Below are 15139 nucleotides of genomic sequence, written 5' to 3'. Positions count from 1 at the left end.
GAAAACTATTTGGAAGTGCTTCGAAAGGTTAAACATAGAATTACCATATGATTCAGCAATTACACTCCTAGGTATATGCACTAAAGATTTGAAATCAAGGCTTCAGATTTGTACACTAATGTTCATAGCAATATTACTTACAGTAGCCATAAGTGGAAACAACCCAAATGTTCATTAACAGGTAAATCCATGAAGAAAAGTGGTATATACATACAATGGAATATTAGTCAATCTTAAGAAGGAATAAAATAGTAGGACATGTTACGACACAGATAACTTTGAAAACATTATGCTAAGTGACATAAGCCAGACACTAAAGGACAAATATTGTATGATTCTAATATGAGGTATCTAGCATAGATAAATTCATAGAGACACAAAGTAGAATAGAGGTTACGACATGGATAACTTTGAAAACATTATGCTAAGTGAAATAAGCCAGACACTAAAGGACAAATATTGCATGATTCTAATATGAGGTATCTAGAATAGACAAATTCATAGAGACAGAAAGTAGAATAGAGGTTACCAGGAGCTGGGGTGGTCGGGGAGGAGGAATTGAGGAGTTATTGTTTCATGGATATAAAGTTTCTATTTGGAAGGATGAAAAAGTTCTGGACAGTGACAGATAGTGGTGACAGTTGCACGACATTGTGAATATACTTAAGGCCACTGAACTGTACACTTAGAATGGTTAAAACTTCAAATTTGTATTATATATATTTTATAATAAAAATGTACATATACTTTTCTACTCCAAATCCAATCCCTAAGAATTAACTCTGAAGAGGTAATACAGAAGAATGAAATATGTATATACAGGATCAATCAACTGCAGGACCCATCAATAAAGGTCTAGCTATGTAAATGGTACCTGACACAACAAATACATAAAAGAAACCATTATACAGGCATTAAATATGACAAAGTAGACTTTTCACATAAAAATTTATCCAGAAAATTATTTGATGAAAAAAGCAAGTGACACAATGCATGTAAAGCATGATACTATTGATATAAAACTTCTAAAGTTTATCTGTACATAAGGAAAATTCTAGATATACTCTAAATGTTAATAGGGGTTATTCTGTGAATGGTAGATTTGAGGTGACTTTAAAAAATTATCCTGTTTTTTGTATTAGTTAAATAGTTTTTTGTATTAGTTAAATGTTTTTTGAACACAGAATATTTTAACCAAAATAACGTGCTATTGTGAACTCATGTTTATCACTTTTTCTCATTAATAAGGAGGGTTAGGCTCTTGATACTTACAATTAGATGTTTTCTATATTTCCTTTTCCATAGCAATAATAATTGTGAGTGAATTCGATACAATTTAAAAGGAGAAATACATACCTCAGATAGTGGTGTTGGCTCTTTATCATTCGAAAACAGAGATGCTATTTCAGAGCAACATTGAATAATCATGTCCTAGAAATAAGAAGATAGTAATACAGTGAGGTTGATATTATTAGAAACCTAAAATTACCTATTTAATTATAAACTATTTCATTTGTCTTTTCTTGATCATCACCTAACCTTTGTTTCCAGGATAAGACAGAGGACTCAGAAGTCATAACTCCTTAAATAATTAGGCTTGTTTGAATTGTATCTAATTGTACAAAATAAGATTTTGAAAATAATTATTTTTCTAAATAAGGTTTTGAAAAATTACTTTTCTTCTGAGAAGAGAGCCCTGGAATAAAGAGTTTCAGATGCCTGAAAGGGCTTGCAGCAAAGAGTGACTGGGAATTACGGAAGACAGGGGAAGAGCAAATGAAAAGGAAAAGAGTCAACAGCATGATGACACTGCCCACAGCCCTGCTGCATGGACGCAGCCATGTTCATGTGTGGACAGCCAATCCACAAGGGACCTACCCATAGACAGTTTGAATCCATCAGATTCCCTATCATATGATTTCATGTAAGGAAGAACAACATGAGAGACATACAGTCAGTATTGACAGCATGAGCTGAAAGGTCCCGATGCCGGGTTGGAGAAGGCAGCCACTAAGCCAATGTGGGAGAGGACAGAGGAGAAGATGGAGATGAGTGAGAACTCATGCCTCCTGCAGGATTGAGCACAGTCTTGGCTCCTGATCCGCCAGTTCAAATTTCTGTGAGGCCACTGTTTCAGGTTCCAGTCTTTGTCTATGCATGACCATACTCAACTCATCCTGACAAACACTACCTACCTACCAAACCTAATTGACTTGAGTTAGTGTAAGTAGTTTCTTCCTCACTTACAACTGAAGAAGTCATGACTACATGATTGTCAGAAATTAACTATGCCTACTTCACAATGTTGCCAGTGTCTGGTACTGAAGGAAGCAAAAATTTGCTTTGTGATAATATATTATATATAATACATACATATATATATAAAATATATATACACATTTACCAGCATTTAGAATATTAAAATGATAAAAATACATTAACTTTTAAATAACTGAGCAATACTGGTTAAAAACTTGAAATAAAAAAGCAAACAACACCTGAACTCAAAACCCCAAAACTCCATTATATCTAAGTTTAAACAAATGCAAAAACAAGGAAAAGGCCAAATTTCAGGGTTCTAAAACCATAGATAATTCAATTCAATTTAACAAATATATTCAAGGCATTATATTAGGTGCTGTGGAACACAAAGATGAAGAAACAGACCCTCTCCTCCAAATATTTATAATTACTCAGAAAAACAGATTCATATATAACTAAATAAAATACCAAGCAGAATGTGCTCAGAACACAGGTAGTTATGACAGGGTCTAGGATTCTAGATGTGGAAGAGAATAATTCTTAGTACTATAAACATGGAAGACTTCCTGGAGGAAGGGTCATAGGAACTAAGCCTTGAAAAAAATAGTGCAATTTCAACTGGTAGAGACTGGGGACCAGGGCATCGTGGGGCCGGAGGGGTGGGGGGAATCATACACAAGCAATGAGCAGGGGACATTGAAGGAACACAAGGAATTTTCTGATATGGTGATATGATCTTCATTGCAGGTGTGTATAGGAACCATGGCAGCGAGAGTTCTCACCAGAGAGGTAAATTTTTAACAGGTCATGTAAAAGTAAGGAATTTGGATTTTATTGTATAGAGAACAGAGCAGGACTGGACTGAGGGCATAATGGTAGAGATTGCTTTGAAAAGATAATTTGACCACAGTTTAGCAGTGAACTGCACTGGAAAGAGACAGAGAAATCAGCGAGGATGCCACTCAGACAGTTTGGGTAGGAAGTGATTACGTCTAGAAGTGGGCTGGCTTCTGTGGATCTAAAAGTGATGGAGGGCAAGCAGACTACCCAGCACTAGTCAGGGTACACCAGTGTCCTGTGCTGATCTTGCCAGGCCCCTGGTCCACTTTGCCAGATAGAGAGGAACACACATCCACTCCTATATACCCCTTATGGATCTGTATTTCCAACTGAGTGCTTAGGTAAGGTATGCTTTCGGTCTAAATAAAAGATTTCAACAGCATGATGGGTTATTGTAAGGATTTCATCAAGAGCCATGAAATAAAATGATACTGTCTATGTCATTAATCAATTCACATCACAGATGAAGAGAGCAATGCTACCTGAAAAACGCCTTTGCCTGCTTCAGCTCAACATTTTTCAAACAGAAATTTTGCTTCAATGACATACTTTTACTCTGGCATTACTTGAGGTAAACTGCATACACATGTTCTGAAATTGGCTGACTTGAGGTTGGGGCTGTGAGTTCCTTGTGCGACCTTGCTACCACAGAGATGAAGAAGGGGAAGGCAGGGAGCTCTCCAGTCCTAGCCAGAAAGCGGTTGGATGCACGTGTGCTGCAGCTAGCGAGGGGCTGGGAGGGCACAGAATGACCGTTGCTCAGTCTTTGCCATTTCTCCCTTAAAAAGAGTATCTGCTATTTCTATGAGCAGTGGCCCTCTGAGTGACTTCAAGATATTAAATCCAATTCTTAGATTTAGCTGAAATCATCATTCTCCTTCATCTATAATATGTGTGTGTGGGGGGGAACTTCCTAAGTTGCTTTCTAGCCTCCAAACTCTTGCTTCCCTCATCTCTCCTTCACATGCCACCATGATTGTCTTGGCAAATCATCGGGTGGATCATGCACTGCCCTTCCAGGTGAGGTGCTGCCCCTACCTTGTCCTAGCCCCCCAGATCCAGTCCTGCTTTCCCACAGCCCTCTCTTACAGAACAAAATCTTTTTCACCATGTATCCATTCAACATCAATCAAATTCCTCCTATAGGCCACAAAGGAGGAATAGGAGATGAAAAAAACACAGAGACCACATAAGGAGCTCATGGCCTAGTGGGGGCAATTGGAGAGACAGACTCTTATAGCACTTGGTGGTGAGATCAGAGCAGAGGAAGCACATAATTCCACCCAGTCTTCCTGCGCGATCATCTCCCACTACATTCACCCTGTACTTCTGCCACAACTGATGTCTTATTGTTCCCTGAATATGAGATTCAGTTCCATGACTTCATATCTCATCTCCTGCAGTCTGGAATGAGTTTTCTCCACAAGTCTCCAACTAGAAGTTTCACAAACAACTATTAAGGAAGCACTAAGGTTCAGTTACTGGGCTAGATATTGGCGATATACTGATGAATACACCCTCTGAGCAAAGGAATTCACAGTCAAGAGAGAGGAAGAGACAAGTAATCAGCTAATTGCCTAAACGATATAGGATATTTGGGTATGCAAGGAAACATGGCCTTAATTTCCATCTAGAAGGGCTAGAAAATGCTGCTGAGCTATTTAAGCAAGCACAAAGTCTAGCTCAACTTTCTCTCTCAACACACACACACACACACACACACACACACACACACACACACACGATCTATGTAAATGAGACTTTAAATACAATTGGTTAGAAGAGTTTGCATCAGTAACCCCACTGCCAAGAAGGAAGGATTCTACAACTCTACCCTTCCATACAGTGCAGAATGAGGATAATGGGGAAACAGGAAAACTGGAAGAAGCCAGAGGTACTAAGTTGAACGATATAATAAATTGCTGAGCCAGACTGGGAAGGAGAAAAGAAACAAAAATCTCTGTATAGACTGAGTTGGAGGAAAAGGTGTAGGAGTTTGAGCCAAATGAGACAGATGTTAGACACCTGCTATGGATGCCAGAGAGCTGTGAGAGCAAGATAGCTGGGGAAAAGAGGATTTAACAGAAACTTTTCTGTGTATTCTAAAGGATTCCCCCTGAGATGTTCCTATAAGAGACTGGAAAGATTTAGATTATTTTCAATGGTTCTGGACGTCAGACTGACTGCCACACTTTCTTAAGACAGATCTACTGGGTGGCTGGGCTCATTAGGAATGACATCTGGGTAACTATGGCCATATTTGTACATTGATTAAGCTCCTCTGTGACAGGGACCTGGCTATATTGATTTCTGTACATTCTCACCTCCTCAAGCCTGGAAATAGTTTGCACATAATAGTTCCTCAAAAAGAATTTGTTAAAGATGCCAATTTCCAATTGTATCTTGCTCTGTGTTCTCACAGTACTTTAATAGTTGGGATATACTGCCTATATATTAATTTTAATTGTCTTACAATCAGGCATTTCATAAATGTTTGCTGAACTAACCTTAGGTGACTTGGCAAACATATTTTAAACTTTTCATATCAGTATGCTACCATTCCAAATAAGGTGTATGCATCTTAAAATCAGGGTGGTTTGCATCTTCCATACACTTTAGAACACCTGACAGGCTCTGAACACTCCCGTAAACTGTGAATGACAGATTAAAATAACTCAGCCATTCAGAGCCAGTGTTGTTCACTTTAGAAAAAAGGACACACAGGTTTTCAAGCCAACAGTGATTGGAACAACTGTTCTGTAGTCCTCCCAATACATCTTAAATTAATATATGTGTTCTGAAGTTCTTGGCTTATTCTGGACCCTAGGGTTTTGGAGGAAAAACATAAAAGGGAGTGAGTAGGAAAACAAGATTCACTACCTTCCCCCCATATCAATCAAAGACACATTTTCTGCACCCTTATATTCAATAACCCACCAACAATCTACACTGTAATAGAAATAAATATATTAGATTATGGAGGCTATGAAATCCTGTCCAATTCCAGACCAGAATCAATCTCTTTAGAAGTGTCCTAGTTAACTTCTAATTAGCTCCATGTGAAGGTTGTCATGACAACAAACTAGCAGATTTAGTCAATGGAATTTATTTGATACAGCCCAGAATCAAGCTTCTTTTTCTAAAAAAAATTAAGTGTTCATTAATATTGTGGAAAAAAGAAAAATTTATATGTAATTTCATTTCTCAACTTTCAAACACTGTGAGCTAATTTGCTTGCCAATTCACCTAAACGAATATCAGCATTTCTTCTGTCTGGTGACATTCTTCTGTATATAGAACTAACAGAGCCAGAAAATATCTAAAACACCCCACGTTAAAGCTGAAGAAACACTTTCTAGGTCGGAGAATAAAACAAATTCAAAAACACAAAGAAGAACATCAAGAGTCAAAAGAGTTTGTTCTACTCGAGGGTTGACCCATGCATGCCCACCATTTCAGCTGGAACAGGAAAGCAAGCCATAAGCCTTTGTTAAGGCAAGGTAGACCCTCCAGATTCCTCCCTCCACTTCTCTTCGGACACCACCATACCCTCGACCTCATTTATTTCCTATTTGTTTATATTTATAGTCAACCTCTTGGCTCAGATGCTGGGTTAGTTGTGATGAATTCGATATCTACATCTGCCCACCAAGGATGTTTTGGTGACTCTCAGTCCACCCAAAGAGCCCATCTCTCCATCTCAGAGCAGGATTTGAATGTAAAGATCATTTTGGAGTTGAGAGGAAAATTAGCTCCAGGAAAAGCTAAGAGACGGACCTTCAGTAGTAAAGCTGAGTGGCAGAGGGCACAATCTAGAATCCTTACTCTAACAGATGCTCACTCTCCTGCCTCAGACAGTCTAAGCTGAAAACGGGTTCAGAGGAAAATAATCATTTTCCATACATGAACTATATAGTAGTGAATTTAGGGACGATTTCAGCAAAGAATATTCTAGACTACAACTCAAAAACAGCAATATGGTAAATTTGGTATGTGGCTTAAAAACTGTCATTGTAGGTATTCCACCAAAGAAGTATAAAAATAGAGAGCTGAATTCTTTTTGGAAATAGACATGAAAGGGCAATCATGCACTTTATAAAATAAATCTATATCTACAGCTATAGCTATAAAACCTCCCAAGTTTGAGATACTTTGAGCTATCTGATATATTGAGGGATTTATTATAAGTACTCAGAACATCATAAAGCATCATAATTCATGTTGCAACACTTGAGGACACCGAAAAGGATGTGCAACCAAAATTCTAAGACATCTGCTCCATGATATACCCAGCCACAGAGCACAGAAGACATAAATGCTGAAAAGTGGCATTTTGCAAAGGCTAACTGTGATTGCACAGTAGATTCTCTTATGGTTAGGCTTGCTGTTTTTACAGTAATGAAAAATGCATTCATTCACTCTACTGATGAATTCAGACTAAAAATGCCAACAAGTATCTTCTAAAAATCAGGAAAGTTGCTGATTTTTATACTTTCACATAATGAAAGTGTATAGATGAGGTAAACAAGAAAACAAAGCCAAACCAATAATATTCTTTCAGAATTAAAAATGTTTTGTTATTGATACCCAATTAAATATTCCTAGCAAAAAATGATTTAACTAAAAAAGATATACTAGACCAAAAATAAAGAGAAGATCCTAAAAGCAGGAGAGATGGGTAGAATTAAGTACTTTCTCTGCTCTGATATCAGCAGAGTAAGGCAAGAGTCTGCCTCTCCCATTGCTCTCACTAGACCATAAGCTCCTAAGGGCTCTCTCTGTGTCTTGCTCATCCCCGATTCCCACACCATGGCAAGTAGGAGGCATTCAAAAGATGTTGAATGAAGATATGATGAATAAACTTTGTTTCGTAGGCAAGAGTTGTGGAAAAGTGAGACTGGGACCCAAGTAGCTGGGAACTCAACCCAAAAAGTGTCACACAGAGGGCCCAGAAGCAGGGCTATGCAGCAGGCACGAGAGCATTCAGTCTTCAACTGGGTGGGAGGCTTCAGAGGAAAATGAGTTTGAGACATTATTTGATAAGTATGAATACTTGAGTAAAAAAATCTATGGATGAACATATGAAAGTTCTGAAGTAATGACTGAGAAAACATTAAGAATAAAAGACAAGTCAAGAAAAATTCAAACACAAAAGAAAGGGAAATAACTATAGTACACTACTTGACTCAGCTGTGAACATCATTTACAGGGTCATAACACTGAATATTGATTTAATTAAATTTTGTGATGTAACAACATATAGAAGGGAAGGGAAAGGAAGAAGTTGGGGAGAAGTATAAGTGAGCTAAATCCATATATATATCAGACAGGGATTCAATACATATTGTCTAAAATTGATACCTCCAAAAATAAACAATACTTTCTGGCTTTCAGCATGATTCTTCATTTTGTCTGGCTTTCTGTCTTCCAAACTGGTGGCACAATTGTTGGTACAGCATATAAATTATTTGGCTAATGAACTAATTGTTAGTGGAAGTGATATGATGGAAGTTTTATGAGCCAGTGTGTAATGTGCCCCTTCTTTCCCACCTGCCACAGTGACTGGTGATGTTCCATGATGAATGTGCCACCCACCTTGATGCTGGCATGAGGAGACATGAAGCAGGTCCCCAGCTGACTCACTCAGATTTGGAGGCTTTTTGTTACCCCATCTTTCATGACTGATACTGAATATTATTTGTAGATGTGAAAGCAAATAACAAAAGCAGCAGCTAAAAGTGGAAAGTGGTTGCCTCTGCAGAGCAGAATTGTGGATTGAGCAGAGGTTGGGCAACAGATTGCCTTTTTTCATTTTAAGCCTTTTAGATCTATCTTTTAAACAGCTACAATAAGTACAGAATATATTTCTCAAGAAATTAAGGTACAAATGGTAATTTAAAGAACAGGTAATTAGGGGAGAGCATAGGTTACCTACCCTTCTCATTTCCATAAAGGGTAAGGAATTTCCATATCTCTCCCAAAGAAGGCAAGACACTTCCAGCTTCTTTTGGATTTACCCACAAAAGAGTAGACTGACTTATCTTATCAATGAGTTTGGGAAAAGCAACAGAGCATGCTAGGCTCAGCCCCTTCTGGGCTATCTTTGTTTATACTTTTTGGAGACACCCTACCTACAGAACTATTATTCTCTGCTCTCCATGCAGTAAACTTGAGTGGGGCAGAAGAGAAATGGGGAAACCCTGTGGTGACACAGGTGTGCCAGATGACTACATGACTAGGTGGGCAAGTCTGGCTAATTCAGGGGTAAAATGTTAATGTGCTCATTTGGCCACAGATCTAAAGCCATGTTCACTAATCAGCTTTATCAGTAATGATGCTGACATTTTGGTCTCCATATAACTGTCTCCTGTGCCCCAGGAGAACTCAGAACTCAGGACGGGACAGAAAACCCCCATCTCCTCTAAAACACAAACATCGGTCATCAGAAAAACAACTCAGCTGTGTGATTAGACTTAATAGCATACTATGTGGATAATAGCCTTTTTTGTTAGAAAAATATATATGCATATAAAAATTCTGAAAAAAATATGCTTATTTATATTTTCTAGTTTTTCTTCACATATTATTTGGGTAATAAAAGTGTTTAATAGATTTAGAGTGAAAAAAGATAAAAGTAATATTGCAAAGTCACAAAGCATTATTTATTAGGATTCACAGTTATAGCAGAACGATTAATCTGGATTGGTTTGTGCTCATTCACCATCAAATTCTTGTAATTCAAATGCTTAGAAGACCCTCAGAACTTCAGAAGACACACTACATATGTGTCAAAAAGTTGAGTCATGTCTCCTACTCTGAATAAACTAGGGGCAGAAGAATCACAGAGTTCAAGTCCAGTCACACAGTTCTGCTTTGAGGATGTGAAAGGTAATCTACAGCAATGTCATTTTCCATTATTTAACAACTTACTTCCATTTCATTATCAACTGATTCCTCTTCTACTTCCATTTCATATATATTTTCATTTGAGGTAATTTCAGGAGCTGCAGGCAATGATATTTCAGCTATTTGAGCAAGATTAGATAATTTCTCATGAATTGCAATAACCCTGAAAATAACAAATATATATGTATTTTATTAGAAGAGTTAAGAAAGGTATTTGTTTATTTGCAGAATCAGTAACTTATATAAAGTAAGGCCTCAGTTATTTAATGAATAGATTTCTGATACAGCCAAGTTCAAGAAACATGAGCAAAGAGACACAGTCTTAACTTTCATTATGTTTATGGTCTTGTTATACATGCAGATAAAAACATAATTAGAAATTGCAAAAGCACAATGAAAAAAAGGCACACATCTAAAATATTGCTGAAGATGAAAATAAAGAAAATAATTATCTATGTGGTGAAACAAAATCTAGGCAATAACAAAAGACTGACTCCTGTGGAAGTCTTAATGCCATGCTCTAACTGTCTGGCTGACCTGCAGGTAAGAATTATGACAAGTTAGCAATGACTCTAAAAGGTCAGTCAAGGGACCCATAACAATTCAGTGTATTGCATGTGTGTTGGGAATGGGAGTGAAGAGGGTGGAGGAAGGGAGGTAGGGAGAAGAATCAAGAAAAATGAAAAGTAACAGCCAAAGGAGGGCACCAGCAATGATGCTGAAGACAGGGTTCACAGGCCAGCAAACAGTGCTGCCCTGAAGGCAGAGTGGACCAGGGGAGTGGAGGCAGAAGGTGGAAAGGCTTACAGTTGACAAAGGCAAACAGCCACCTGCATGACCTCGGTGACTTCACACTACAGGCACAGCACACATGTGTTTACATATGTGTGTGCACATGCATGTCTCCATTCAAGGAAGGAAGAAAATTTTTATGCAAAAGAAGCAAATGATCCCAAAAACAAACTGACATCAGGAACATAGGCAAAAAATTGTCAAACTTCCAATTTTCCACAGCATCCTCATCTGCAGCATTATGCAACACTTGATTATCCTAATGATAGTTCTCAGCAATAAAAAGTTAAAAATGTAATTACATATGAGAGGATGTGAATTTATATAGTATGTCTTAGAAACTTTTCTGTTAAAAAGGCAACAGTTAAATGCAAAGATTTGTTGTTAAAGTTTACTTGAAAGACTTACCCATTAAAAAATGGGTCATCCTATACACCAATAATAGACAAGCAGAGAGCCAAATCATGAGTGAACTCCCATTCACAATTGCTACAAAGAGAATAAAATACCTAGGAATACAACTTTCACGGGACATGAAGGACCTCTTCAAGGAGAACTATAAACCACTGCTCAAGGAAATAAGAGAAATCTTAAAACATCCCATGGTCATGGATAGGAAGAATCAATATCGTGAAATTGGCCATACTGCCCAAAGGAATTTATAGATTCTATGCTATTCCCATCAATCTACCATTGACTTTCTTTACGGAATTGGAAAAAAAACTACTTTAAATTTCATATGGAACCAAAAAAGAGCCCGTACAGTCAAGACAATCCTAAGCAAAAAGAACAAAGCTGGAGGCATCACGCTACCTGACTTCAAACTGTACTACAAGGCTACAGTAACCCTCACAGCATGGTAGTGGTACTACAACAGATATATAGACCAATGGAACAGAACAGAGGACCCAGAAATAACACCATATATCTACAACCATTTGATCTCAAACAAACCTGACAAAAACAATCAATAGGGAAAGGATTCCCTGTTTAATAAATGGTGTTGGGAAAACTGGCTAGCCATATGCAGAAAACTGAAACTGGACCCCTTCCTTATAACTTATACAAAAATTAACTCAGATGGATTAAAGACTTAAATGTAAAACCGAAAACCATAAAAACCCTAGAAGAAAATCTAGGCAATACCATTCAGGACACAGGCATGGGCAAAGACTTCATGACTAAAATACCAAAAGCAATTGCAACAAAAGCCAAAATGATAAATGGAATCTAATTAAACTAAAGAGTTTCTGCACAGCGAAAGAAACTATGGGTAACCTACAAAGTGAACGGGCAACATACAGAATGGGAGAAAATTTTTGCAATATATCCATCTGACAAAGATCTAATATCCAGAATCTACAAAGAACTTAAATTTACAAGAAAAAAAAGAAACAACCCCATCAAAGAGTGGGCGAAGGATATAAAAGACACTTCTCAAAAAAAGACATTTAGGCAGCCAACAAACATATGAAAAAAAGTTCATCATCACTGGTCATTAGAGAAATGCAAATCAAAACCACAAAACCACACTAGTTAGAATGGCAATCATTAAATAGTCAAGAAACAACAGATGCTGGAGAGGATGTGGAGAAATAGGAACACTTTTACACTGTTTGTGGAATGTAAATTAGTTCAACCATTATGGAAGACAGTGTGGCAATTCCTCAAGGATGTAGAACCAGAAATACCATTTGACCCAGCAATCCCGTTACTGTGTATATACCCAAAGGATTATAAATCATTCTACTATAAAGAAATGTGCACACATATGTTTCCTGCAGAAAGTCAATGGTAGATTGATGGGAATAGCATTGAATCTATTAATTACTTTGGGCAGTATGGCCAATTTCACGATATTGATTCTTCCTATCCATGATCATGGGATGTTTTAAGATTTGTTTGTGTCCTCTCTTATTTCCTTGCAGCACTATTTACAATAGCAAAGACTTGGAACCAACCCAAATACCCATCAATGATAGACAGGATAAAGAAAATATGGCACATATACACCATGGAATACTATGCAGCCATAAAAAAGAATGAGTTCATGCCCTCTGCAAGGACATGCATGAACCTGGAAACCATCATCCTCAGCAAACTAACACAAGAACAGAAAACCAAACGCTGCATGTTCTCATTCATAAGTGGGAGTTGAACAATGAGAACACATGAACAAAGGGAGGGGAACATCACTCACTAGGACCTGTCGGTGGGCTGGGGACGAGGGCAAGGAGAGCATTAGGACAAACACCTAATGCATGTGGGGCTTAAAATCTAGATGACGGGTTGATAGGTGCAGCAAACCACCATGGGACGTGTATACCTATGTAGCAAACCTGCATGTTCTGCACATGTATCCCAGAACTTAAAGTAAAACTTAAAAAAAAAAAAAAAAAAAGAGTCATCTCCAATAATGCTGGAAAAGGTGCCTGATGCATTGGAGAGAAAAGAAGATGAGGAGGTGAAAGAGTTGGTGAGTCATGCTTGGTTCCTTCAAACTCTAGCCATGAAACCTTAGACGACTCACTTAACCTCTCTGACCCTGAGGTTCCTTCTACTGTAAGACTGGAATAAGAAAATCCACTTCATCCAATTCATAAGGCTTTTGTAAGGATGAAACGACATAAGTATGTATGTTCTTAACCACAAGGAACTACATGAAGGAAAGATAGTTTTCTAAAATGCCATTTTTTTTTATTCTAATACCTAGAGAAAGAAGTCTTATTTGTCTTCCACAAATAGCATAGCTTTCCTTTATAATACTTGGGATTCTAGGAAGGATAAACCATTCTTTGACATTTGGGTTGCAGATTGTAAATCAGTGTCCAGAACTTCACTGCCTGCGCTGGCAGAGTAAATGGCCCCATCTAGCTCCACAAACAGCCATCTGGGACCAGGCAAAGCAGGCTGAGTCCTCATGCGAAGAGCAACATCGGATGACCTGAGTCTTGGTGTGAGGCCTGGACCCCGTGACTGCACCTGCCTACATCTCGCTTCCTCCCTTTGTGCTCTGGCATACATTTGCCCCTCACCTCCCTGTCCTCCCATGTACTTCTTCATTTCTGTCCTCCAGGTCAACGCCTGCTCCAGCTTTTTAAACCTTGGCACCACAAACAAGCATCTATCATCCCGTCTGGGCTCCCCACAGCCTCTGCTCTCATTTATTGACTCCTAGGCACTCTCTCCCAGAGTCTGCCATGGCCTGGAGGGCAGGACCAATTTGCAAGTAGAAACATGCATGACTGGAGGTTTGAAGGCAGAGGCAGTAGGCAGGGAACTTGATCTTGGTCACAACAGCACAATTTAGATAGAACTACACAGAAGGCTTTATGTCTGTTCATTAAGAACACTATTGTTTCCTTTGTTGCTGTAAAAAAATGCAAAGGATTAAAATATACTTTTTCTTATGAGAACTTAACTAGGAGATGAGGAAGTGAATTATAAAAGGAGGATTTCCCAATTTGCAGGTTATCCAAGTTTCTTCTTCTCTGGCCTATGTTTTTCTGACCTGTTTTACTCCTACTTTGCTTTACTCTTACTTCTACTTTGGTCCAAAGGATGATTAGGACCAGTTTCCCACGTACTAATCTTGAGCCTCATAAGAACACAAGGAATGCCACCCAGGATGAAAGAAATAGTTTATTTTCACAGTGCCACCAAAGGACAAGGAGATAAAAGATTGTTGGGCATGGTCCTTTGTGATGGCCTCAGTGGCTGCGGCTTGTCACTAATTTTACTAATCCTACTATTGATCAGAAATACACCAAAATTCAAAACTTTCTGGAATAAAAGAAAGAAGCTTATCAGTTTGATGATTTTCTACTTTATAGAAATTATAATCATTTTCATCATGTGGGGCTGGAAAAAATCTACATTTCCGGATTTACAAAGCAAGTGTAGAATTACCTGATTTTGTTGCTTAGCTATGCTGCTCTATAGCCTGTACCTAAGTTTTCAACCATTTCACTTGGAAAAAAAGAAAAGAAATGGAAAGGAAAAGGAAAACAAGGAAGAAAATAAATTGAATGAAAATATAGAGGAGAGGAGTGGAGGGAAGGAAGGGAAGAAGAGGAGAGAAGAGGAGAAAAGAAAGAAAAGAAGGAACAAATAAATTGACTGAATAATTGAAAATATTCCAGCTCTTGAAACAGCCTTTGTCTCTTTCATGGTGATGCCAAGAAGTCATTCAAAATGAAAATCATGGAACATAAACAAGACTCTCAAAGGAAGGACAGAGAAGCACTAATTCTCTGTTTACCAAGCCATTGATGGAACAGGCATTAGTGGTTAAGCTTTTCAAAGCATGTTCACACACTGTCTATCTTGGTCCTGACAA

The 15139-nt window shown here is 38.0% G+C and overlaps 1 protein-coding gene across 1 annotated transcript in view; it reads right to left on the bottom strand.

Annotated features, from left to right (window-relative positions):
• Positions 1-15139, bottom strand: part of CFAP54 (cilia and flagella associated protein 54) — a 377376-nt gene that overhangs the window by 37184 nt on the left and 325053 nt on the right. The window contains exons 66-67 of the mRNA XM_015431414.4: positions 10033-10171; positions 1357-1431 (exon numbers count right to left, since the gene is read on the bottom strand). Of these exons, the coding sequence (XP_015286900.3) occupies positions 1357-1431; positions 10033-10171 (214 nt within the window). The remainder of the gene's footprint in view (positions 1-1356; positions 1432-10032; positions 10172-15139) is intronic.

This window comes from Macaca fascicularis, chromosome 11, assembly GCF_037993035.2.
Source record: "Macaca fascicularis isolate 582-1 chromosome 11, T2T-MFA8v1.1".
Classification (NCBI taxonomy): domain Eukaryota; kingdom Metazoa; phylum Chordata; class Mammalia; order Primates; family Cercopithecidae; genus Macaca; species Macaca fascicularis.
Note: the sequence above shows the minus strand (reverse complement) of the source record. Positions and strands in the feature narration are given on the sequence as shown.